Here is a 23,241-nt window from a genome sequence, read left to right as displayed (position 1 = left end):
ACTGAAAGTTTAGATGGTCAAGTGCAGACCCCTTGTTCAGCCATACCCGCTTGGGACGTTGGTGAGGTTGGACGCTCTTACTAATTTCTCTCTCTCTCTCTCATTTCAGATAGCCGGAGAAATGGGCGCCAAGATGTCTCGCCGAACTGGGCGGAAGGCCGCTGCGGCCGCGAAAGAGGCCACTCCGGAGATTCCAGTGGACGAAACGTACGTTGACCGGGTTGCGGGTGGCGGACGGGTTGACGGGGGAAATGACTTGGCGGGGGGAACTCCGGAACCGGATCCGCCGGTTTCGGAACAAAATTTAACTGGCTTTTGTTTTGACCATTCCGTTGAACCGGCGGATCCGGTTCTGGAAGCCCCGGTGGTAATTGAAATTCCTTTAAATAATTCTTTGGACAATGCTACGGCGGTTCCGATTCCGGAACCGCTCGTAGATCAAAATTCTTCTCTAACTAATTTGACCATTTCAAGGGGAATCGAGGGCCAAATCGATGTGATTTCCGTTGTTCCGATACCGGATCCACCGGTTACGGAGCAAAATTTAAACGACGATTCTTTGAAAAATTCCGAAAGACCGGTGGATCCGGTTGCGGAATCAACGGTAATCGATTCAGTTGAATTTTCAAAACCGCGCAGAGAACGTTATGTTCGCAAAATTAATTTGTCCATTTCAGACACTTCGGTGGGAGTTCCGGAACGTCAAAATTCTAAAAAATCCGTTCAATTTTCAGATTTAGCCCAGGTTAAAGAGTTCACAGCGTCGGAATCTTCAATTCCGATCCTGTACTCGCTTTTGGTAAAAGATCCCCCGACAACGGTCCCGGAACTGTCTCCACAAAATTCAAAACAAATAAAATATTTTTGGTGTTACACCTGTCAAAATTTTGGAACGAACTCTTTGCCCTGGTTGCTGCGATTGCGGTATTCCAAATTATCGATGTATTTGCGCCATTTGTTTTGTGGTTCGATGTGTTGCGCGGTTATTTGCTTGCTTGTTTTTGTTTGAATTGTTTAATGTTTTTTCTCGTTTCATGAGCTGTTTCTTGTTAGGAGCGTTTTTAGCAATTAATGATGACGATTGATGACGATGACGATGATGATTAAATGCGATGAATATTGGATGGATTAGTAAAGTAAGTTTTGAGATCGTTAACAAATAATTTATTACAAATAATTACAAATGTATCGTTTTGCCATTTCAGATGCTTAATTTCTGGACTGGACTGGACGATACTGACGGAGGGGCCTTTGTTTGAAGACTGGAGATTTGTTATTAATGAAATGTATTTTATTTCTGTAATCCATTTTTGCATTGTATGAAATAAATGTATAAAAACATTGAAAACAATTGTTCTGCTTTATTTTAAGAATGTGATACTTTGATAAATTTCAGTTTCAAAATTTCATTTTTTTTTAAATTTCGAAAATTAAAAAAAATAGAAATTTTTTTTTAAATTTTAAAGAATTGTAAAATTTTTAAAACTTCAAAATTTACAAAATTTTATAAACCTAAAATTTTTTTAAAATTTCATAAAAAAAATAAAAACTTTGAAAATTAAAAAAAAAAATTTAGAAATTTCTAAAAAATTTCTTAGATTTCAAAAATTTTTAAAATTTCAATTTTCAACAATTCTATAATTTGGAAAAATTTCTTCAATTTCAAAATTTTTAAAAATTTCAGATTTTTGAAATGTGGAAATTTTTTAATATTTCAAAAATTTAAATTTTAAAAAAATTTTAAAAAAATTTAAAAATTCCAAAAATTCCAAAAATTTAAAAAAAATCAAAAATTTCAAAAATTTTAAAAATTTCAAAAATTTTAAAAATTTCAAAAATTTTAAAAATTTCAAAATTTTCAAAAAATTCAAAAATTTCAAAAATTTCAAAAATTTCAGAAATTTCAAAATTTTTAAAAATTTCTAAAATTTCAAAAATTTCAGAAATTTCAAAATTTTTAAAAAATTCAAAAATTTCAAAGATTTCAAAATTTTTAAAAATTTCAAAAATTTCAAAAATTTAAAAAAATTTCAGAGTTTTCATAAATTTCAAAAAATTTAAAAATTTCAAAAAAATTAAAAATTTCAAAAAAATTAAAATTGGCAAAAATTGTCAAAATTTTGGTACCAACTATTTGCCCTGGTTGCTGCGATTGCGGTATTCAAAATTTTCGATGTGTGTGTTCTTAGTATGAAAAAGTTCTTATGTGTTATTTTTACCGTGAAAAAGTGCTTGGCAAAATATAAGCTAATGAATTATTAGGGTAGGTTATGAATTTTGAACTAAATTTCAAATTATAAACCAAGTTATAAACTTAATTTAAAAACGTGTAATTTTTACCTTGTTTGGCAATATTCATTCTCATAAATTAAGGGGTTACATACATGTAAATCGGCAAACATGTCTGCAGAGGTTGTCTGAAACTTTTTTTTAAATCTATTATCAGGGCATTAAAATATACATTTTCATCTATTAACAAAACACATTTGGAGACATTTGGTTGCATCAATGCCGAGATATATGAAGTCCAAAAAGTATATTTTAGCAAAATATTCAAATATTTATTTTTCCTCTACAAAAACTCCAGTTTTTTATCTCTTTTTTTTAATGCAAAAATTAAAATTCGGACTTCGTCATGCACACGGGATATGTCTTACGACTCTTCACCTCAAATTCAGCCCATCCCATATTGAGATATTGTTGCGTCCGTAAAACAACTCTGTGTGAGGAAAACGCTCACAAAGTTTGACAGTTCGATTTGCGCATGGCAAATTTTTTAGCATAAATATCTTACTCTGCTTAATCATGAAATATCTTCATGAAACATTCGTTTGTTTAGTGAATTTAATATATTTTCTGTACCATGCAATTTTGTGAATTTCTACAATGTAGAAATCTACCCCCTTAAGGGTGGGGAAAAACATACAAAACTACATTTAAAGTTCCAATCTTAATTGAAGTATAAAATTCGCAATTCGCAATTTTCAGTGTAAGAACGAGCCTTGACCGATCTTATGCACTAGGTTCCCGACGAACACGCACTGCCCTTACACCTACATCTCACCCTTGCTCTGAGTCAGTACGAGCAGCACGCTAGAACACGCTTTGAGTGTTCGTGCCAGGCATGCACACCTTCTTTTCCGGTTACGCATTTTAACTCGGCCGGGGTGGTACATTACGTAGGGTTTGATGTAAGTATAAGCGCCTAACCATTTATAGTGTGCCTATCAACTTTCATTAAAGCAAAAACTGTTTTATTTTTAGTTTGAATTCAAAACTTATTGTTATTTACTGTGTATTGTTTTCTCCTGAAATCTTCCCTATTGTTGAGTCTGTTTATCTGTTGCTATTTCTTTTGTCGCGGTGTTTTGTTACAAATTTTGGTCCTAAGCATGTTATAAAAGTTTACCAAAAATACAATAGTAATATTTGTGTTAATCCTTTAACCATTCCATAAATTGAGTAAGGGCTCAAACCTCACTTGTTTGAAAAAAGGGTGAAGATTGAAAACAATAGACAGTAAAAGAGAATTTATTTTATAAAAATCAAGTATCAATAGTAAGAGAATGATGAGCGTATTTTGAAGCATAAAAATGAGAAGCTAGATGTATTAGATGTAAAATTAGACAATAGTTAATAAATAGATATACAAAACAAGCTTAGAATATAGTAATGATAATTTATAGGACAGATAAAGAATTATTCAAATAAATAAATTCGCAATAAACTCAAAAAAGATTAGGCGAATGATAAATAGACTTGATATTAGTAGTACATTAAGGAAAAGTATATTTTTAAGGAAAAAAAAAACAAAACAAAGTTTGTTACAGCAGTATCAATTGATAGAAAAGAGTGGAAAAGCTTTGAGAGATAAGAGAATCAAAAGTTAGTAAAATTAAAATCAAATGTTGGATATTAAATAGAATAATCAGTGAAGAATTGGGAATCAGAAGAGCAAAATAAAAATAGAAGATATGTGGTAGCTGAGAATGAAGAGAAGAAAAACCCCGTTGTGCGATGTTTCAGGTACATCCACAGCAGTTGACTCAACATACTGCGAATCAAAACAATACCGTCTACAATCACAAATTACTTCCCTTTCCCACATTGTCGCGCCCCTTTCTTTTAGCCGTCTCGACTCTGACCCGCGGTAATCAAAGGTTTACGATCCGTTTCCACAGGCCACCAGCTAGGTCATCATGAAAACCAAGCCAACGTGGAGGTAAGAAAATAGGACACTTGCAAGGAACCAGAGCTATACTGTTCTGATCAAGATAATTCGGATGATCTAACAGAACTACGGATGTAGGTAGTTGCGCTCCTTCCAGGATGTTCCTTACGTGGACGTCAACCGAAGAGCACGCAACAAGGTCAGTGCCATTGCATGCTCTTAGGTATCAATCCTTGGCCTGCAATTGAAGTATAAAATAAATATAAAAGTATTTGCTTTGAATGTGAAAAAGTTTGTTATTTTTACTTTGAACAAATGGTTCTCTAGATTCTATCAATAATTTAATTTTATTTTCCAAAACTTTTTAAAGCAATTTCAAAGCAAGCTTAAACATGTTCCATAAAAGCTAAAATAAACATTAATCAATGCTCTCAAAATAATTTACAATCAATCAAATCTTTACAAAGAAAATTGATATTTAAAGAAATAAAAATTTATGGAGTTATATTAAAAAATAAAAGTTAACTTTTGTTAGTTTATCAATTTCAAAACAATCCGGATCACTTCTGGCGCAACATTTGAAGGGGGCGGTTCGACATTGCTCTTACGACTTTTCTTCCCATTTAAACACATGAGCAGTTCTCTACGAAATAGGTCTTTTTTTAGAATTTTATTTTTTGTATTTTTTAATCCGACTGAAACTTGTAAAAAAATGGGTGATTTTTAATTTCACTTTTTGTCACTAAAACTTGATTTGCAAAAAAACACTATTTTTAATTTCTTTTATTTTTTGACATTTTTTAGAGGACTTCAAATGCCAACTTTTCAGAAATTTCCAGAATGGGCAAACAACCTTTGACCGAGTTATGATTTTTTGAATCAATACTGATTTAAAAAAAAAAAAAATCAAAATGTTGGTCGCAGAAATTTTTCAACTTCATTTTTCAATGTAAAATCGAATTTGCAATCAAAAAGTACTTTAGTGTATTTTTGATAATGTTTTCAAGTTATAGCCATTTCTAGCTAACTTTTTGTTGAAAATAGTCGAAGGTTAATATTTTTAAAACTAGTGACCATGTTTGCCCACCATTGAAAAAATATTTTTAATAAGCTGAGAAAATTCTCTATATTTTGCTTTATTAAACTTTATTGATACGACCCTTAGTTGCTGAGATATTGCCATGCAAAGGTTAAAAAACAGGAAAATTGATTTTGACAATATTTTGATTTTTTCTGGTTCGTTTCGGATAGAACAGACTTAGACCAACAAAATGTGTACATCCATTTCCAAATTTAAAATCTTTAAGTGCTCTAAACACTGCTGTCCATATTCAGACTGTAGTCCCGATTCACCCTAGATGACGGTACCACTTTCCCGAAGACACCAAATCGATCAGAAAATCCCTTCTCAAAATACAGATTTTGAGAATATTTGCATATCATTTTTTATGGACAGCCTCCCAATTTGTTTGGAGACTTGTATGGAGAAACGAATTATGCAACATGGAAATCTTATTCACTGCACTGATTCCCGGATTCTGGATTTTGAGCTGGAGCAAGCGAGGGATAGGACACAACTCACTCTGGAGTTTCATGAATTTATTTTAAATGTGAATTCAAAACTGTAACAAGTCGACGCCAACATTTCAAAAAGCATCATGTACAAACCATGCGTTTTGAGAAAAACGCCTTTGAATGATGAGCACCCATTTTCAATTCCCATTTTAATATAAAAGCAAAATAAGATGTTCTAATAATAACAAACGATGAAAAACGTTGCTTTTATTGAAATCATTCATCCAAATTCAATAAAACATCATTTCCGTAATTTTATTTGAGTAAAACAAACATAACTCCTTTTGAAATCACCAACGTCGATATCGCCCTGCTGTCATTGAGGGGGGTGCTTTGTTATGATTCGTTTTTCTTCGCCGAATGTACATGGCGCTTTGTTCATGTTGCTTTTTTTTCGTCACGAGGTTCATGCAGCCTTTTGTTTGACAGGGTGACAGAGCTATATAAACAGGCACTGGTGATGGCAGAGATTTTGTTTATGTTACTTTATTTAAAATCATGATTAAACAGACTTTACTGAAGTAACTTTTGCTCATTTTTGGTGGAGAGGTAGCTTATTAGGAGTACTTTCAGAATATGCAATAACCCAGAAAGTGTCAAAATGTACATGATGCCTTTTGAAATGTTACCATCGAAGTTATATTGATTAAATTGAAAACTGAGTAACAAAAAAAGAAAGAAAAACATATTTATATAGGTAATTGAATTTGATGAAGGCTTTCGGATATTTTCATAAGCATACCAACACAATCTGCTTATTCATACCATATAATATTATTATTTATTAATTTCGACCGTTTCCTGCGCCCCCTCGTTACACCTGCAACGTGTAAGATTCCACGCAAGAAGTGCATCAGCGCGCACGTATTTCACACGAAACTAACGATACAAACTATCAATCTTGCGCCAAAACCGAAATCAGTTGTGAATCTCGCTCGCTCGCTACTCAAACAATTTCTACCTGCATATTTCCTTGCGCTCCCGCGTCTCTAGAACGTCCGCGGCTGCGAACTGAAACCCAACCCAACGCCCCGCATCGTGTGCGTCACCTGCCGGGCCACCTCGTACTGCTGCTCCATCGTGGAGAAGAGTTCCTCCTGCTTTTTAATACTGTCCCCACCGGAGGCGGAGGAGCTGGAGGCGGAGGCAGCGGCGCCGCCAGCGCTGCTTGTCGCGGTGTCGGATTTTGTGGCCTCCCCCGGTCCCTTTTGGCCGTCCTTGACGCCCATGAGGCGCAGAAACTTGGAGGCCACCTTGCCGTCCTTGTCCTGGGAGAATTTGGCCTGTTCCCACTTGCTGATGTTGGAGGAGACGTCCTTGCTTTCGGGGGTTTTGTGGCTCCAGAGGAGCTTCCGCTTCTGGACCTGGTCGGCGTAGCGCACGGGGTTGACCACGCCCGGGTTGTAGTACGAGGGAAGGGGGACCGATTCGGTGGCCTTCTTGCTTTGCTGCAGCACGTCGATGCCCATCTTTTCGAGTTGGGCCGCTTTAACGTTGCTTCGGATGAGGGAACTGCGCGAGAGAGCGGCGGTGGTCGCGTCGATCGGAAGGCCACCTCCGATGGTCGTGCCGGGTCTCGTTGGCAACTCGACGGGACCTAGGTTTAGGCTCATCAGCGGTTGAATATGCGCGGTTGGGTTGATGAGGGGAAGTGGGCCCGTTGGAATCGGCATCAACGGCGTTGGCAGAAGCCCGACTCCCGGGGGATTCGGCATGTAGTGCGGCTTGGCCGGTGGCATCGCCGCTGGAGACTTGCTCCTCGAGCGCGACCTCCTCCGGCTGCTACGTTCCGGACTGGATTTGCGCTTGCGGTCACGCGACGAGGACCGCCGGTAGCGACGATCCTTGCTGTCGTAGTCACGCTTGTGGTCGCGGCTTCGCTCGTACTTGTCCGTCCGGCGATCGTCCTTGTACCGGCTGCTCGAGCTACTCGAGTACTTGTCACGCTTGTCCCGATCGCTGCGACGATCATCGCGGTCGTGCTTCGAAGAACGATCCTTCTCCCGGTACTCGCGATCGCTCCGACTGCGATGCTCTTTGTCCTTGCGCTTGCTGCTGCTTTCGTAACGATCGCGCGAACTGCTCCGATCGCGACGCTTCTCCGGACTTTTCTTCTTGTCCTTCGAAGAACTCTGCAACAAAACCAACACACATAAATTAGTTCAACAACCCACCTCCAACAAAACCCCAAAATCCCACAAACCTCATGCTTGGACTCCGACCGACGATCCGGCGATGGCGACAAGGATATCACCTTCGGGGCCACCTTCTGCTTCGAGCTCGACGACTTGCTCGCCTTTTCCGGAGTGCTGGCCACCTTGACCTTCGACTTGGACGACTTTTTCGAGGAGGAAGAGCGATGCTGCTGCTTCGAGCGACGGTTGTGGCCGCGGCTGCTGGAGCTGGAGCTGCTGCTGCTCGAATCTCCGGAATCGGAACTGCCCGAGGAGGAGCCCGAAGACCCCGACGAGGATGACGAGGAAGAGGACGAAGAAGACGAAGACGACGAGCTGGAGGAAGAGCGCGAACGTTTCTGGAAGGAGAACAAGTGAGGCAAGTGGCCGCGGAAGCGGGTTAAGGGTGGCTAGTGGGGTGTGACTGTTGAGTTGAAGGGAAGTAGTGAGATGGTGTCACGGAAGAATTCGTGATATGTTTACTGAGTGGTGCCAAGAGTGAGTATACAATGAACGACATAAACTCTGAAAAATATTCGCAACAGCCCTAGGGTCATGTAAATTTTATATCAAGATATCGGAGAACAAAAAAAATTGACTTAAATTTATTTTTATTTTTAATATAAATACATTTTTATTTAAAAAACATATAGCATGGATTGTAAACTATTTGGAATACATTGGTAGAATGTAGGTAAGTCAGATCTTGAAAATTCTTAATCCACAAGAAAGGTCTTCTCATATGCTTTCTAAAAATATATAACATGTGAGGGTTTCATGAAAAAACCACCCTTTTAACCATAATTTTAATTTTATATGAAACAGTTTTTTAACATAACTTTTTACATACATGATAAAACTGCATGAATTTAAATAGCAACTTAGGGGACGTTAAGACGGATCAATTAAAACCATTCCGGCCAAAATCGGTTGAGCCTGTGACAAGATATTCCAGTGACATTGATTTGGTACACATGTCTACATACAGCCAAACACATAGACATTTGCTCAGCTGGTGATTCTGAGTCGATATGTACAAATGAAGGTAGGTCTAGGAGGTCTAACTAAGAAGTTCATTTTTCGAGTGATTTTATAGCCTTTCCTCAGTAAGCACGGTGGGTAAGAAGGGTATTATTATGCAACTTGCAAGCACCTCGGAAATTCTTTCTGGAGATTGTTAGGGGGACTATTCTGAGTCAGAAAAAATCAACTCCCAAAATATTCTGTCGGTGAAAACTGATTTTATCTCGATTTGAAGTAAAAAAAATCTAATATATCACCTAAAAAATCAAAAATACGTCTAAAAACTCGGTCTATCTCTGGACAAAGATGCACATTTTCATCTAGATATCAATTTTTAGTTCACAAAATATATTCCTGACATAAAAAAAGCAAAGTATTCCACTTTAACGACCCCCGGGTCTTTTGTGGTCCCTGTTGCAAGTTTCTGCTCATTTCTAGGCGTCCGAAGGTTATTATGAGTCACCCAAAACCTCTTTTACGCAAATGGACCGACGTTTTACTTCCGCATCCGATAGAAGGCGTGGTCAGGCAAATCTCGTCTCGAAAAATGCCACCGGGTCCGTCTGGGATTGAACCCAGGCCATACTGGGGTTTAGAGACTACCACGCTAACCACTAAACCACCGGACCCTGACATAGTACACCTTAAATCGATCCATTACTTGAGTCCCAGCGTCATCAGGAGGTGTAAAATAATGTTATTTCTAAAAGATATTTTCAATTTGCTCTGGTAAATAAACTGGCATGTCTGAATTGAAAAACTAGTGTTGTAGCATTGTTGCAAACGAAATGAAGAACAATTTTGCAGAAAAAAGTATGACATTTTATCCATTTACAGTAAAGTTATGTCTATTTTAGTGGGAAAATTTCTGCCAATTTTCAAAATTCTTCGATAACTCATTCCTGTTATAAACAGCTAGGGGAAATCTACCCATTTTAATCAATAAGCGGTCGTGTTTGAATGATGCTGGATAATCTAGAGTCTCCCTTGAATTTTACTAAAACCAAGTACACCAACGAGTAGAGCAAGTTTTTGTGAACATTTCTGTTTATTTTCACTTTCACTAAAAGTTATTCTAGGGGAAATATACCCATTTTAATCACACTAAGCCGTTCGACCAATTCTCATCACTTTTGCCGTTTCTGCTATTAAATCAACATTTTCAGATGTTTCAACAATGGAGAGTTGCTTGCTCACTTTTATTTGAGCTATTTATTACTTTGGAACAGTCAAAAACACTTTATATAAGCTGTAATTCATGATCAAAGTGCTGATAGGCCGATAATAGAAATAGGCTGAAAAAGGGTATAGTTCCCCTATTTCTTTACCAAGCATTTAACAAAAAAAAAATCCCAAGGGTATTCTAATCGAGGCGAATGCATTGGGCCACGCCCATTTTTCTAATATCGGCTTAGTTCTTTTTTCTTCCAACACTCTGTCGAGTGTTGCCATTTGCGCTGACAGTTCAAACGAACACTCACGAAAAGTGGCATTTATAGGGAAAGTTTCCTGGCATCGCTGGCTGTGTTGCTGGTGGTGTTGACGGCCAGCCCTTGTTCTTTTTTGCCTTCGTCTCTCGCTCGGTTTTCTTCAGCCTTCGATTGGAATGCAAAGTGAAAATTGAAACGTCAAACGACTTGGCGCGTTTGTTTTTTTGATGGCGCTTGCTAATTTCTTACATTTTTCGGGATTATTCATCAAGTGAGTGCCTTACTAATGATCAAAAGAACATGTTGCCGGTAGTTGGAAGCAATTCCATATCTTAAGCGCCGTGAAAAAGTAAGCGAAAGTGAAAAGTTAATTTTGGCGATATTCATTAAGCGTTTGAGGGATTCTCGTGTGTGTCACTGTGTGTGCCAACAAAATGATGAGAAGTGGTCTCGCAAAATACAAATTATGATCAAAAGTGCATTAAATGTGATCTTTTTGGCCAGTAAGTGGCATACATTTGCGTGCTTACTCGAGGCGGTGCTGTTGCTGGTAAGTTTATAGCCCAAATAGTATTTTTGGAGCTTCAATCGAGCATCAAACTCTCCATATGACGAAGATAGGTGTTTGATTGGAAAGGGTAGATTTCCCCTACTATGATCATACTCAGGAGGATGTAACAAAAATTATCATTTGGCAGTCATTAAGGGGCTGGTTACGGTGGGCATACTGAGCTCAAATTCCAAATATGAGTTTGATTGAACTTACCAGGAGCTGGCGTTTTGCATTCGAATTTTGAATGAGATTTAACCCGTATAAATCATGTTTTTCAAAAATGTAGATTTTTCAGTCACTTTGGTCACTGAAGCGTTTATTTTAAACATCATTGGCGTGTAGGACAGATCCACATTTTCATCTTTGTCCAGAGATAGACCGAGTTTTTAGACGTAATTTTGATTTTTTAGGTGATATATTAGATTTTTTTACTTCAAATCGAGATAAAACAGTTTTCACCGACAGAATATTGTGGGAGTTGATTTATCTGACTCAGAATAGTCCCCCCAACAACCTCCAGAAAGAATTTCCGGTGGTGCATGCAAGTTGCATAATAATCCCCTTCTTACCCACCGTGTAAGGTGAGGAAGGCAAAAATACTTTGCGGACCTTCTTGACAGAAAAGCTCCTACTTGACAGCTCGTTCCAAAGGGACCATAGTTGATTCATCTAAAAAATGTTGTCTTGTCATTTTTTTTTGCATTAATTGGGTACTAAAGCCCTATGTCAATTTTTATGTACAATGGTAAAAAACACGATTAAAAACCATTTCTGATCACTTTTTTTTCATTTTAACGCAAAAAAAAAATATTTACAAGACAACATTTTTTTGATGGATCAACTATGGTCCCCTCGGAACAAGCTGTCAAGTAGGAGCTTTTCTGTCAAGAAGGACCGCGAGGATAATTTTTCAAAATTGATTTAAAAATCCATTTTAAACTCTTTGTGGTCGTGCAAAGGGTCATTCTACTCAGAAAAGTAAGCTTTATCGCGGTTAACAATAATCATCAGCAATCTAAGCTTCATTTTAGGACCCAATTATTATTAACTATTAATTATTTGCATTAATTATTAATTAATTTTAAAAATGAAAAAAAGTGATCAGAAATGATTTTTAGTTGTGTTTTTACCGTTGTACATACAACTTTACATAGAGTTTTTGGACTCTATTGAAGGCATTTTAATTTATTTTTCACAAATTTGAAGTTTAGGGCCGCAGATTGGAAAAGAGGTATAACTCTAAGGAAAAAATATTTTCATAAATTCATTGAAAATTTGCAATGTTATCACAGTAGCATAACTGCAATAATGTAATTAGTTTTATTTAATGATATGTACTGTTTCCCTAAGAAATTTTCAAATTGAGCTTTTTTTTAAATTATTACAATTCAAAAGATCGGAAATTTTTTTGTTTTTTTTTTGGCATGATCAATTCTCTACGAAATAAGCCGATTTCGTGCATTTTATATATTTTTTTTGTTCGGCTCAAACCTTTTGGGGGTCTTCCTTATGGCCAAAGAAGCCATCGGTTTTGACGAAAACTGAGTGATTTTGAACGTGCAATCTTCAATGTCTTTTAGGCAATTTTTTATTGGAAATTTTCTCAACTTTAAGATAACAATATTTTTAGGAATCATGGACACTATTTAAAAAAAAAACTTAAAGCTGGACTATTTTGGTTAAAATTAAACCTTACGTGGCTATATCGGGAAAACCGTGCACTTTATCAGAAAATCGTTAGAGTACTTTGCGATTGAACATTAAAAATTTGAGTCAAAAACTATTTTCGAGTAAAATTTGTGTCCATACTTTCCTATAGCTCAAAAGTTGCGGTTTTTTATCCATCTCATCGGTATGCCCAAAGAAGCTATTTTGCATCAATAGTTTGTCCATATAATTTTCCATGTACACATTTGGCAGCTGTCCATACAAAAATTATATATGAAAATTCAAAAATCTGTATCATTTGAAAGAATATTTTGATCGATTTGGTGTCTTCGACAAAGTTGTAGATATGAATAAAGACTACACTGAAAAAAATTATATACGGTAAACCAAATTTTGGTGATTTTTAATTTCACTTTTTGTCGCTAAAACTTGGTTTGCAAAGAAACACTATTTTTATTTTTTTTTTATTTTTTATATGTTTTAGGGGACATCAAATGCCAACATTTCAGAAATCTCCAGAACGGACAATAAATCTTTGACCGAGTTAAGAGTTTTTGAATCAATACCGATTTTTTTTTCAAGAAATCGAAATATCGGTCGCAAAAATTTTCAACTTTATTTTTCGATGTAAAATCGAATTTGTAATCAAAAAAACTTTAGTGAAATTTTGATAAAGTGCACTGTTTTCAAGTTATAGTCATTTTTAGGTAACTTTTTTGAAAATAGTTAAATAGTTTAAATTTAAGAGCTGAGAAAATTCTCCATATTTTTTTTGGAACTTTGTTAAATCAAGACTAACATTTCAAAAGGGCTAAACATTCAATATTATGCAGTGTCCTGATTCAAACAAAGATCGTTACTCGAGCCGTCATTATCCCTGCGAAATATTTTAGATTTATTTAAAAACCAGCTATAAGTCGCATGAAAAAAAAATTTCTAGAAAGAGAAAGCAAATCTGATGCAAACAAACCCACTTCTGTGGCACTCAGAGGTGTGAATGTGTCAGTTAATTTTCGACTAGAAGTTCACATTCTAGAGTACAATTGCTGAAAATATCTATCTATAATACACATTTTACCTTAATTTGAAAATGATCTTTTTTTATCGTCATAGTCTAATACCTTCTTTAGGTATTTCTTTGAGATTTTTTTTAACGAAGCTGAGTATTGTATGATTTATGTAAACTTTTTCGGTCGCATGTTGTTCTCATGTTCTCTCTCACTCTCGGCACTCACTTGTTATTGTTTCATTGTAATTCTTATAAACTACATTATCATATATTGAACATTAATTAATATGACCCTTGAACAATACTTACGCCACCGTTTCCTTCGTGGGAAACACGGTCGTCTTTGTTTGTGTGTGTTTTCTATACACGGAGAAGAGGGTGGTATTAAATTATATTACCCGTGTTTGAGATCATGCAGTTGAGTTGAACGGCCGCCAATCGCCATCGCGCGGACATTTCGGGCGTCTCCTTCCAGGGGTGTTGAGTTGCCGCTCACTTTCGGGGGGGTACTTGTGAGGTACGTTTTTTTTTTGTTCTGGGTGAGACTTAACGTCTTTTTTTTTTTTGTTTGAGGGGGTTGGGGCACACACTTTTCACTTGGTATGAACTTTTTTTTTTGCTTTTTTCATATTAAAATGGATTTCTTTGAACGACATAACAAGTGTCAGATTATTCGAGGAAATTGGCAGTTTTTTTTTTTTTTGTAAAAGATTGATTTTGTTGGGAGAGAGTTGGGGGTGGGGCGAACGCAATTTGACCATCAGTTTTTTTTACGAAACAGAAGTAAGCAAAACGACCGCATGACGGCGAACAACGTGGCCGGTATCGAATCCAACGGTCGTCGATTTCTGCAAGTGGAGAGACCATTCGCAGAAATAGCGACCCGTGGGAATCGATCGCCCTTATTTCCTGTTCAAGCAACAAAGACTGAGACAATCCTAACGACGAATTCCCAAAACCACGCCGAAAAAGGGAAGTTTGTTTTTTTTTTGCTATGGTTTGAAAACTTAATCAAAACGAGAGTAAAATATTTACCTTTTTGGGTCGCCTCTTGGTGTCCTCGTCCTTGGCGGACTGCCGCTTCTTGTCGTCTCCACCGGCCGGGGCAGTAGTTCGCTTCTTGGCCTTTTCGTCGTACTCATCGTGGTGGGACGATTTGCGCTTCTTGCTACCACTGCCACTGGCAGCAGAGGGGGGCTCTTCCCGTCGAGCTGACGACTTGTTGGTGGTGGAGGTGCTGGGGCGAACTTTCTTCACCGGTGTGGAATCCTAAATGGAAGGGTCGACTATTCAGGATGTATGTGGGCAGACAGCAAATGGTATTATTATGTGGCACTTTGGTTCGTGGTTGGTAAAGGGGGAAGAGAGGTGTGGTTGGTGTGGGTGAGGGGTTTTGGCTGCCCTTCAATGCATGTTAGCAAGCTGGTTATTGCTTTCTGAGATGATTCGAATGTCTCAGAACTACCTAATATGCAAAGAAAGGCAGGTACGTGATTATGTTTGTTTCGAAGGCAGACGAATTGTTCCAATTTTTTCAGAAGTATATCAAATCCTTAGACACTTTAAAATCTTCGGTAAAAATCCACCATTGAAACAATAAAATGCTTAAAATTTTTAAGACATGTTAATTTTTAATTACCCCTTCGGCAGTCTCATACTTGTACTTTGTGCAACACACTTTATAAGAAACGCCAAAACGGTCAAACGGTACTGCCATGTTGAAGGGATTGCCTCAAAAGGCCGAAACTCAAAAGGCGGAATCTCGGAAGGCCGAAATTCAAAAGGCCGAGTTTTATCTTTTGCTCAGAACACGTCTCAAAATGCCGAATGTCTCGAAGGGCAGAATGATTATTGAATTTAGAGTTTCACGGCAAACTAACAAACATTGCTCTATTTTTGCAATTGTAGGGGAGAGTGGGGAGACTTGATCCCCTTTTTTGTATCGCACATAACTCTGTCAATTTCTCACAAAACTATGAGCTTTTTGCATGAATTGAAAGCTTAAACATTCAACTATGTTTGGCTGATAAAGGTATTTCATCAGATAAACTCTTCGAATCATGCCAAGCGTTTTAAAAAAATATTTTTAACCGCCATTTTCAAAATGTTGGGGGTAATTTGATCCCCCATTCAACATTTTGAAGAAATCTTAAGCAAAATGTTTCTTATTCATCCAAACTTTTAATTTTCTATAAGTTACAGCAATTTCACATTAAACCTGTACGTTTGTGTTCAAAATATAACAAGTTTAGCATGCAAAATATTTAAAAACCTAAACTTTTCTTTTTTCGTTTCGTTTTCGTTTTACGGAGCAAGGTGGGGGACGCGGCCTCAAGTCAGTCCAAGTCCGGTTTCTTGTGGAAAAAAGGGTAGTGGCCGAACTAGTATTGCATACAAAATGAACACCACCGGAAGATATAGGGGATCGGGAGGGGGAAGGTGAAAGAAAATTAGTGTAGGTGTGAGTAGTAAGAACTTGGATGACTTGAGCAGTTACGTTAATCTAACTTTAAAACGTTACTTAATCCACCGGAAGGTGGTTGCTGCCTTCCTCCTAAAAGCCTTGCAACCACACACTACGAAAGCTTTGGCTAACGCTTACTTAGTAAAGACACTATACATCTGAGTGCTGCCATCTAGGTATGATAAATTTAATGAACCATTTGAAAGCACTGCAGTGTTTGTGTGCGTGCACTGAGCGTAAAGTTCCGACAGCTATCCGCCGGAGCTTTCAAATTATGTAAATAATGACCCTTTTAGTATCAACCAAAACAGTTTTTCGAACATATCTTTTAAAGTACTGCACCAAGCCGGATGAAATTTAAAAAAGTCTTAAAGAACCTGAAGGCAAATCCAAAAACATAGATCCGGACAAAATCGGTCGAGCCAGTTCCGAGAAAAGTGAGTGAGAAAAAAAATTCTACGTCCATCCACACGCACAGACATTTGCTCAGAATTTGATTCTGAGTCGATATGTATACGTAAAGGTATATCTGGGAGGCTTATTTAAAAAGTTCAATTTTTGAGTGATTTTATAGCCTTGCCTCAGTGAGGTGAGGAAGGCAAAACTGAATAAAGGAAATCTGAAATTATGATTTAATCTAAAACTAATTTGAGATTTATACAAAGGGAACCTATAATGTATTTCAAATTTAAAGGAAATCAAATAAATTTACTGGAAAATTAAAGATGAAAACTAAGTTGTCAAGAGAACATAAATCTTGAGGCCTTTTTTTCTGGGAAAACTACCTAACTTGAATCAACCTCAACTAAACTGTCTGAAAGTAACTTGAATCTCAAATCCCCGAAATTTTAATTACAATGCCAATCATTTCTTTACCTAGTTTTAAAACCTGTCTTGCTGCTTCCAAAAACAATATAAAATAATGAAATGTTCATATTTTACAAGTTGAACACTCGTTGTTAATACGACTATTTCGTGCCTTCCAGTTCATTGGGGCACACAAGCTTTGCAAACAAGAGTGTATCCCTATCATACCTTATGTAAATTAAAATTTGAGTGAAAGAGACACAATCCTGTTCACACCTGTGTGTCCTTTTGAAATGTTAGGCTCTATTTGATCGTCAAAACTCCAATAGATCCTCAATTCGCAACAATGGTCGATACAACCATAATCCGAAAACCGTTAGTTCAACAGATTAACGAATTTTGTCAGATATCATTTCATTATTGATTGATCGAGACTCTATGGATTTTTTGACAATTCAGAATGGTTAGTATACCACTTCATTTGGAATTAGAGATCTTGATAGTATTACTAAACTGGCTTACACATAACTGGAGTCTGCAATAATAATAATTATTATTTAACAACCTTAAAAAAAGTTACAAAAAAAACTAACTATTCATCCCCATTATCAAACTGATTTAAACCTGTTTCTAACAGATTTTACGAACAAGAATATTGAGATTCAAATAAAAAAATCAATATCGTGCAATTTTACATATTATAAAAGCTGTGATTTCTACCAACACAAGTATATAAATATAAAATAAATGTGTGATACAGTGAGTCAAATATTTGTCCGTACCCCCCCGTACGGAAAATGTTTGTGATATAAAAGTACATAAAATTCGACTAAAGTGCCATGTTTTATACATCAATCGACGCGGCAGAATATCCTCTTTAAGACACTGTCATTGGATTTGCAAAAAACTTTTTCTTAAAAATACAAAAATAGTTTACTGAAAAAGTCAAAAAGAGGTCAAATAATTGTCCGTACCCTAGTAAAAGTACAAAATCTGATCGATTCAAGTGAATTTATTTATGAAATGTTGTTTCTGTGTCAAATACTAGTACCTCTAGCCAGTTTGTGACAACTTTGAACTTCTGATAACTTTGTTTAGTAAGTTTATATTAAAAATTGGTTTAAATTTAGTATTTTTAAGTAAAACTTATCAAAACATAAGTTTATAAACAACTATTTTTAAAAAAATTGCTAATTAATGTTGTAAGAGTCTCTATTGAACAAGTTTCAACAATATTTGTTCAAAATATACATTGTTTTCATCTTTTTCATTGACATTTTTCGATCAAAAATACTGTTTCGGAACAATACCGTTAAACAATCCGGATTGTCCCGGAACCGGTATAACCCCTCGGTGGGAAATTTTGTGGTGGTCAGATAGAGGACAAAAAAACCCACCTCTTGCAATTTGAAGCATCCAATTTCGTCCACTACAGCCCGATTACGAGGCCCTAGTCTGAAAATTTAAATTTTCACTTTCCGTGCTGAGAATTTCTGTACCGTCCTGGGTCAGAATGTTTTGCTTGAGGAATTTTAAAATTTCAAATTTCAGACTAGGGCCTCGTAATCGGGCTGTAGTGGACGAAATTGGATGCTTCAAATTGCAAGAGGTGGGTTTTTTTGTCCTCTATCTGACCACCACAAAATTTCCCACCGAGGGGTTATACCGGTTCCGGGACAATCCGGATTGTTCAACGGTATTGTTCCGAAACAGTATTTTTTGATCGAAAAATGTCAATGAAAAAGATGAAAACAATGTATATTTTGAACAAATATTGTTGAAACTTGTTCAATAGAGACTCTTACAACATAAAATAGCAATTTTATAAAAATAGTTGTTTATAAACTTATGTTTTGATAAGTTTTACTTAAAAATACTAAATTTAAACCAATTTTTTATATAAACTAACTAAACAAAGTTATCAGAAGTTCAAAGTTGTCACAAACTGGCTAGAGGTACTAGTATTTGACACAGAAACAACATTTCATAAATAAATTCACTTGAATCGATCAGATTTTGTACTTTTACTAGGGGTACGGACAATTATTTGACCTCTTTTTTTGACTTTTTTCAGTAAACTATTTTTGTATTTTTTAAGAAAAAGTTTTTTGCAAATCCAATGACAGTGTCTTAAAGAGGATATTCTGCCGCGTCGATTGATGTACAAAACATGGCACTTTAGTCGAATTTTATGTACTTTTATATCAAAAACATTTTCCGTACGGGGGGGGTACGGACAAATATTTGACTCACTGTATATATCAACATCGGAAACCATCTTTGCAAGTAGCCCTGAAACGACGGCAACGTGTGGCTCCATCTCCAGGAAAAAAAAAACCTAAACTTTTCTTTTTTAGACCAAAATTGAGCATGTTTACAAAAGCTGGTAATTTTTGTTTACAAAACTTTTGAAAAATGGTTCAAACTGCAGTAAGTTATGTTCAACTATACTGAAGGAAACTATGTACGAAAACCCAGCCCAATTATTTAATCTTAAGGCTGATTCCAGTGACTGAAAAAATGCAGGAATCAAGTCTCCCTAAACGCACTTTTTTAAACAATTGATTGTAAAATTAGTATGACGATAAAATTAACGTCAAATTTGTAAGGGTTTTGGAGTTGATATGTTTATCAAACAATTCATGTACAAAAAATATTTTTTTGAATTATTTTTAAGTGTTTTCTAAACTTATTAAAACAAAGATAAAAGATCTCTTGGAAGTTTTTTGCAGCACTTTTTAGAAAAATGTGTGTAACTCAATCTAAAATTTTTTTAATTTTTTTCTTTGTTTTCTACAATGAGTTTTAGTTGATTTCGCACAACTTTCTAGAACAAAGCCAATTGTTTTACCCACATGCTGACGAGATACAGGCTTGGGGTCAAGTGTCCCCGGGGATCAAGTCTCCCCACTCTCCCCTAAGCGAAAAAAGTACATAATGAGCAGTTCTCTACGAAATCCGTCTTTTTTAGAATTTCAATTTTTGTATTTTTTAATCCGACTGAAACTTTTTTGGTGCCTTCTGTATGCCCAAAGAAGCCATTTTGCATCATTAGTTTGTCCATATAATTTTCCATACAAATTTGGCAGCTGTCCATACAAAAACGATGTATGAAAATTCAAAAATCTATATCTTTTGAAGGAATTTTTTGATCGATTTGGTGTCTTCGGCAAAGTTGTAGGTATGGATATGGATTACACTGAAAAAAAAATAATGCAGGGTAAAAAAAATGGTGATTTTTTATTTACCTTTTTGTCACTAAAACTTGATTTGCATAAAAACACTATTTTAAAATTTTCATTTTTTGATATGTTTTAGAGGACATAAAATGCAAACTTTTCAGAAATTTCCAGGTTGTGCAAAAAATCTTTGACCGAGTTATGAATTTTTGAATCAACACTGATTTTTTCAAAAAATTGAAATATTGGTCGCAAACATTTTTCAACTTCATTTTTCGATGTAAAATCAAATTTGCAATCAAAAAGTACTTGAGTGAAATTTTCATAAAGTGCACCGTTCTCAAGTTAAGGCCAGTGTTAGGAAACTTTTTTTAAAATAGTCGCAGTTTTTCCTTTTTTTTTAATTAGTGCACATGTTTGCCCACATTTGAAAAATATCTTTGAAAAGCTGAGAACATTCTCTATATTTTGCTTTTTTGAACTTTGTTATACGACCCTTAGTTTCTGAGGTATTGCCATGCAAATGTTTAAAAACATGAAAATTGATGTTTTCCAAGTCTCAACCAAACAACTCACCATTTTCTAACGTCGATATCTCAGCAACTAATGGTTCAATGTACAATGTTGAAATATGAAACAGTCGTTAAATTTTCCGAACTTTTCGAAAAAAATATTTTCAAATTTTTTGAATCATGACTAACATTTCAATATTCAATATAACGCCCTTTTAAAATGTTAGTCTTGGTTTAAAAATTTTGAAAATATTTTATTTTTGCAATAGTATAAAAGTTTGTGAATACAAAGAGACGAGTTGGTCCTTTTAATTCCGCTATATATTTTTAATATCTTGACAGATACGTATTTCGTCTACTACTTGCGGACTTCATCAGTGTTCTGTTCTCGACAGTCGAGTCTAAATCTGGCTTTTTTTTTGAAGGTCCAATAAACCAAATTTTTTGCTTGTTGGGTGTTTTTGAAACCGCCTGGAGTCAGGGCTATTAAAAACACCCAAAAAGCAAAAATTGTTGGAATTTCGTACCAACCCGTCATTAGATTCTGAACAAAACGTAGTAGGGTAGCGTAGTCATCAATGAGACACTTTTGGTTTTCAACTTTGAATGATTTTTGTATTTTTCATCTGCATTTTTTCATGAGCTTTTTGTTACATTTTCTTTCTATAAAGTTTTCTAGCATTGACCAAAATATGAGATCGATCTGATGTCTACAGCCAGAGTTCTTCAACTGTCTCATTGTAGACGCACTTGGCAGGAACAGTGAGACAGTTGGGGAACAATGAGACACTCTATAAAAATCAAAACTTTTCGAGCTAAACATAATGTTTTTGTATTGTATCATTGCAGGTGACTTGGCTTGAAAATTTTAAAACAATTTTGCCAACTTGAAACTTTAATTAACAAAAGTTACAGTAATTTTGTAAAATCCATATATTCATACCAAATAACTTTTTTTATTTTTGGTTAAATGAAGTTTAAACTCAATAAATATGCCAACAATCACTTTCAATTCATGCTTTGAAAGATTTCCAAAGATTTTGAAAAGTTTAATGAAGAAAAATCAACGTGTCAAATTGTTACCCATGGGCTGAACAGAGTGGGGAACAATGAGACAGCCCTGGATTCTGGGTATATTCTTAATTTTGGTCAAACCAAATGAAAGTACATTGTAGCCCAACCCATTCCCTATGGAACGTCGAAAGAAATCCGAAGAAATATTTATTTTGGTGTAAATGGCAGCCTACGAGCGAAAATTTAATTTTTGTCCATAGTTTCTTTTACACCCCAGAATCAAACAAGTATGAATAAGTTTGCAAGGGCAAGGGAGCGTCCATAACCAAAGCCACTAAAATGGCAGACGTGTATCCAGTAGACACACCTTTCCCCCAAATATGAGCCTGATTGGTTGAAACTACGACTTGTGAGAGCCATTTCTGGAGTTTTTTTTTTTTTTTTAATGGTTCAATAACCCAAATTTTCAGTTTTTGCTTCTTGGATGTTTTTTAATACCCCTGACTCAAGGCGCTTTCAAAAACACCCAAAAAGAAAAACTGGAAATTTGGTTTATTGGACCTTTTCAAAAAAAAAACTCCAGATTTTATCATTGTTCCCCGTGTCTCATTGATGACTACTCTACCCTACTAGGTTTCTATCAAACTGTAAATTGTTTACATGGTTCATCAGATGAGCGGTGCCCAAGGGTTGTAATTTTAAATTTTATTGACCATTCCTGTTTTTTTTTTCAAAAAGTTAAATAAGAGAAGTTCCATAAAATTTGTCTAGAAAAAAAAACATTGTAGATTGGATCTCTGGTTGCTGAAATACTGCGGATTAAAGGAAAATTTAAGTTTTCAATGCTCCGAGCATTAGCATTATTCATCCGGATATCCGAGTGAGCCTTCAGAATTAATATTTTTTATTTAATTTATTGTTTCATCCCGATACTGTTGGTGATTTGATCCAACCCTTTAGTTGTCGATATTGGTTTTGAGTTATTGATAACTGAAGCATGAACATTTTCATTTCGATTATCAAATCTAAACCATTCCCAGGGGAAGAACGTGTTACGTATTATTTTTTCTGTCGACAAAAATTACCAAAATAGAAACGCATTGGTTGAGTGTCAAAAAATTTCTCTCGTTTCACACATAAACATGAGGAAATATTTATTTTCATCTGTTTTCTTTGATTTCAATCCAAACTCATTATGTTTCAAACCGACTTCGAAAGTGTTTCCCAAATAGCATCAACATATTCCACTAACTGGCAAATATCGATTTTTCAAAACCTCAGCTCGGTCGCCGCCGCATTTGCTTCCTTTTACGGAAGTAGCGCTGCGCCAAGCCCACTTTTTTTTTTGAGTGAAAACGTAAACAGTGAGACCACCGGGGCGGATTCCCCCTGCGTCTTATTAACGACCGATCGCAAATCAAACCACAAATTTGGTTTCCCCCCCGCAATTACCCGTTCCGGAGCGGAATCCTCGTCGTCGCTGTTGTAGTTCTGCAGCAGAGAATCCATCTTGGAGTGGTGAAAGGGGAAAAATCTTTAATTTTCCAAACTGCTGATGCGTCGTCGTCGCCCCGTCCACACTGCCAGAAGAAAACGCGAAAAATCAACCGCACGCAACGAAAACTCGAAAAATAATGAAGTTTCAAAAGTGACAGTTCTCTC

General features: G+C 36.0%; 2 protein-coding genes across 3 annotated transcripts; one reads left to right on the top strand and one right to left on the bottom strand.

Moving 5' to 3' along the window:
• Window positions 1–13: 13 nt before the first annotated feature.
• LOC119769814 lies at window positions 14–1,296 on the top strand. The gene is made up of 2 exons (XM_038263499.1): window positions 14–1,136; window positions 1,206–1,296. Exon 1 carries the CDS (start codon window positions 14–16, stop codon window positions 1,007–1,009), a length of 996 nt encoding a protein of 331 aa, XP_038119427.1. The 3' UTR covers window positions 1,010–1,136; window positions 1,206–1,296.
• A 5,205-nt stretch (window positions 1,297–6,501) lies between these two features.
• Window positions 6,502–23,223, bottom strand: LOC6043451 (arginine/serine-rich coiled-coil protein 2). Of its 2 annotated transcripts, XM_038260048.1 has the most exons (5): window positions 23,032–23,223; window positions 14,639–14,872; window positions 13,913–13,963; window positions 7,950–8,279; window positions 6,502–7,878 (listed from the first exon to the last, which is right to left on the bottom strand). In XM_038260048.1, exons 1-5 carry the CDS (start codon window positions 23,086–23,088, stop codon window positions 6,736–6,738), a joined length of 1,815 nt encoding a protein of 604 aa, XP_038115976.1. In that variant the 5' UTR covers window positions 23,089–23,223; the 3' UTR covers window positions 6,502–6,735. The 2 variants fall into 2 exon arrangements, with proteins under 2 accessions (XP_038115976.1, XP_038115977.1); XM_038260049.1 differs by lacking the exon at window positions 13,913–13,963 and having other exon boundaries at window positions 23,032–23,222.
• Between the last annotated feature and the right edge of the window lie 18 nt (window positions 23,224–23,241).

This window comes from Culex quinquefasciatus, chromosome 3 (genome assembly GCF_015732765.1).
Source record: "Culex quinquefasciatus strain JHB chromosome 3, VPISU_Cqui_1.0_pri_paternal, whole genome shotgun sequence".
In the NCBI taxonomy this organism is placed as follows: domain Eukaryota; kingdom Metazoa; phylum Arthropoda; class Insecta; order Diptera; family Culicidae; genus Culex; species Culex quinquefasciatus.
Note: the sequence above shows the minus strand (reverse complement) of the source record. Positions and strands in the feature narration are given on the sequence as shown.

Bases quoted from the DNA above. Each gene is read 5' to 3' on its own strand.
- LOC6043451 (XM_038260048.1), bottom strand. From the start codon at position 23,088: ATGGATTCTCTGCTGCAGAACTACAACAGCGACGACGAGGATTCCGCT. The intron at 14,873-23,031 runs GTAATTGCGGGG...CCTTCCATTTAG, and splicing joins AGGATTCCGCTCCGGAACGG to GATTCCACACCGGTGAAGAA. The intron at 7,879-7,949 runs GTTTGTGGGATT...GTTTTGTTGCAG, and splicing joins GGTCGGAGTCCAAGCATGAG to AGTTCTTCGAAGGACAAGAA.
- LOC119769814 (XM_038263499.1), top strand. From the start codon at position 14: ATGGTCAAGTGCAGACCCCTTGTTCAGCCATACCCGCTTGGGACGTTG.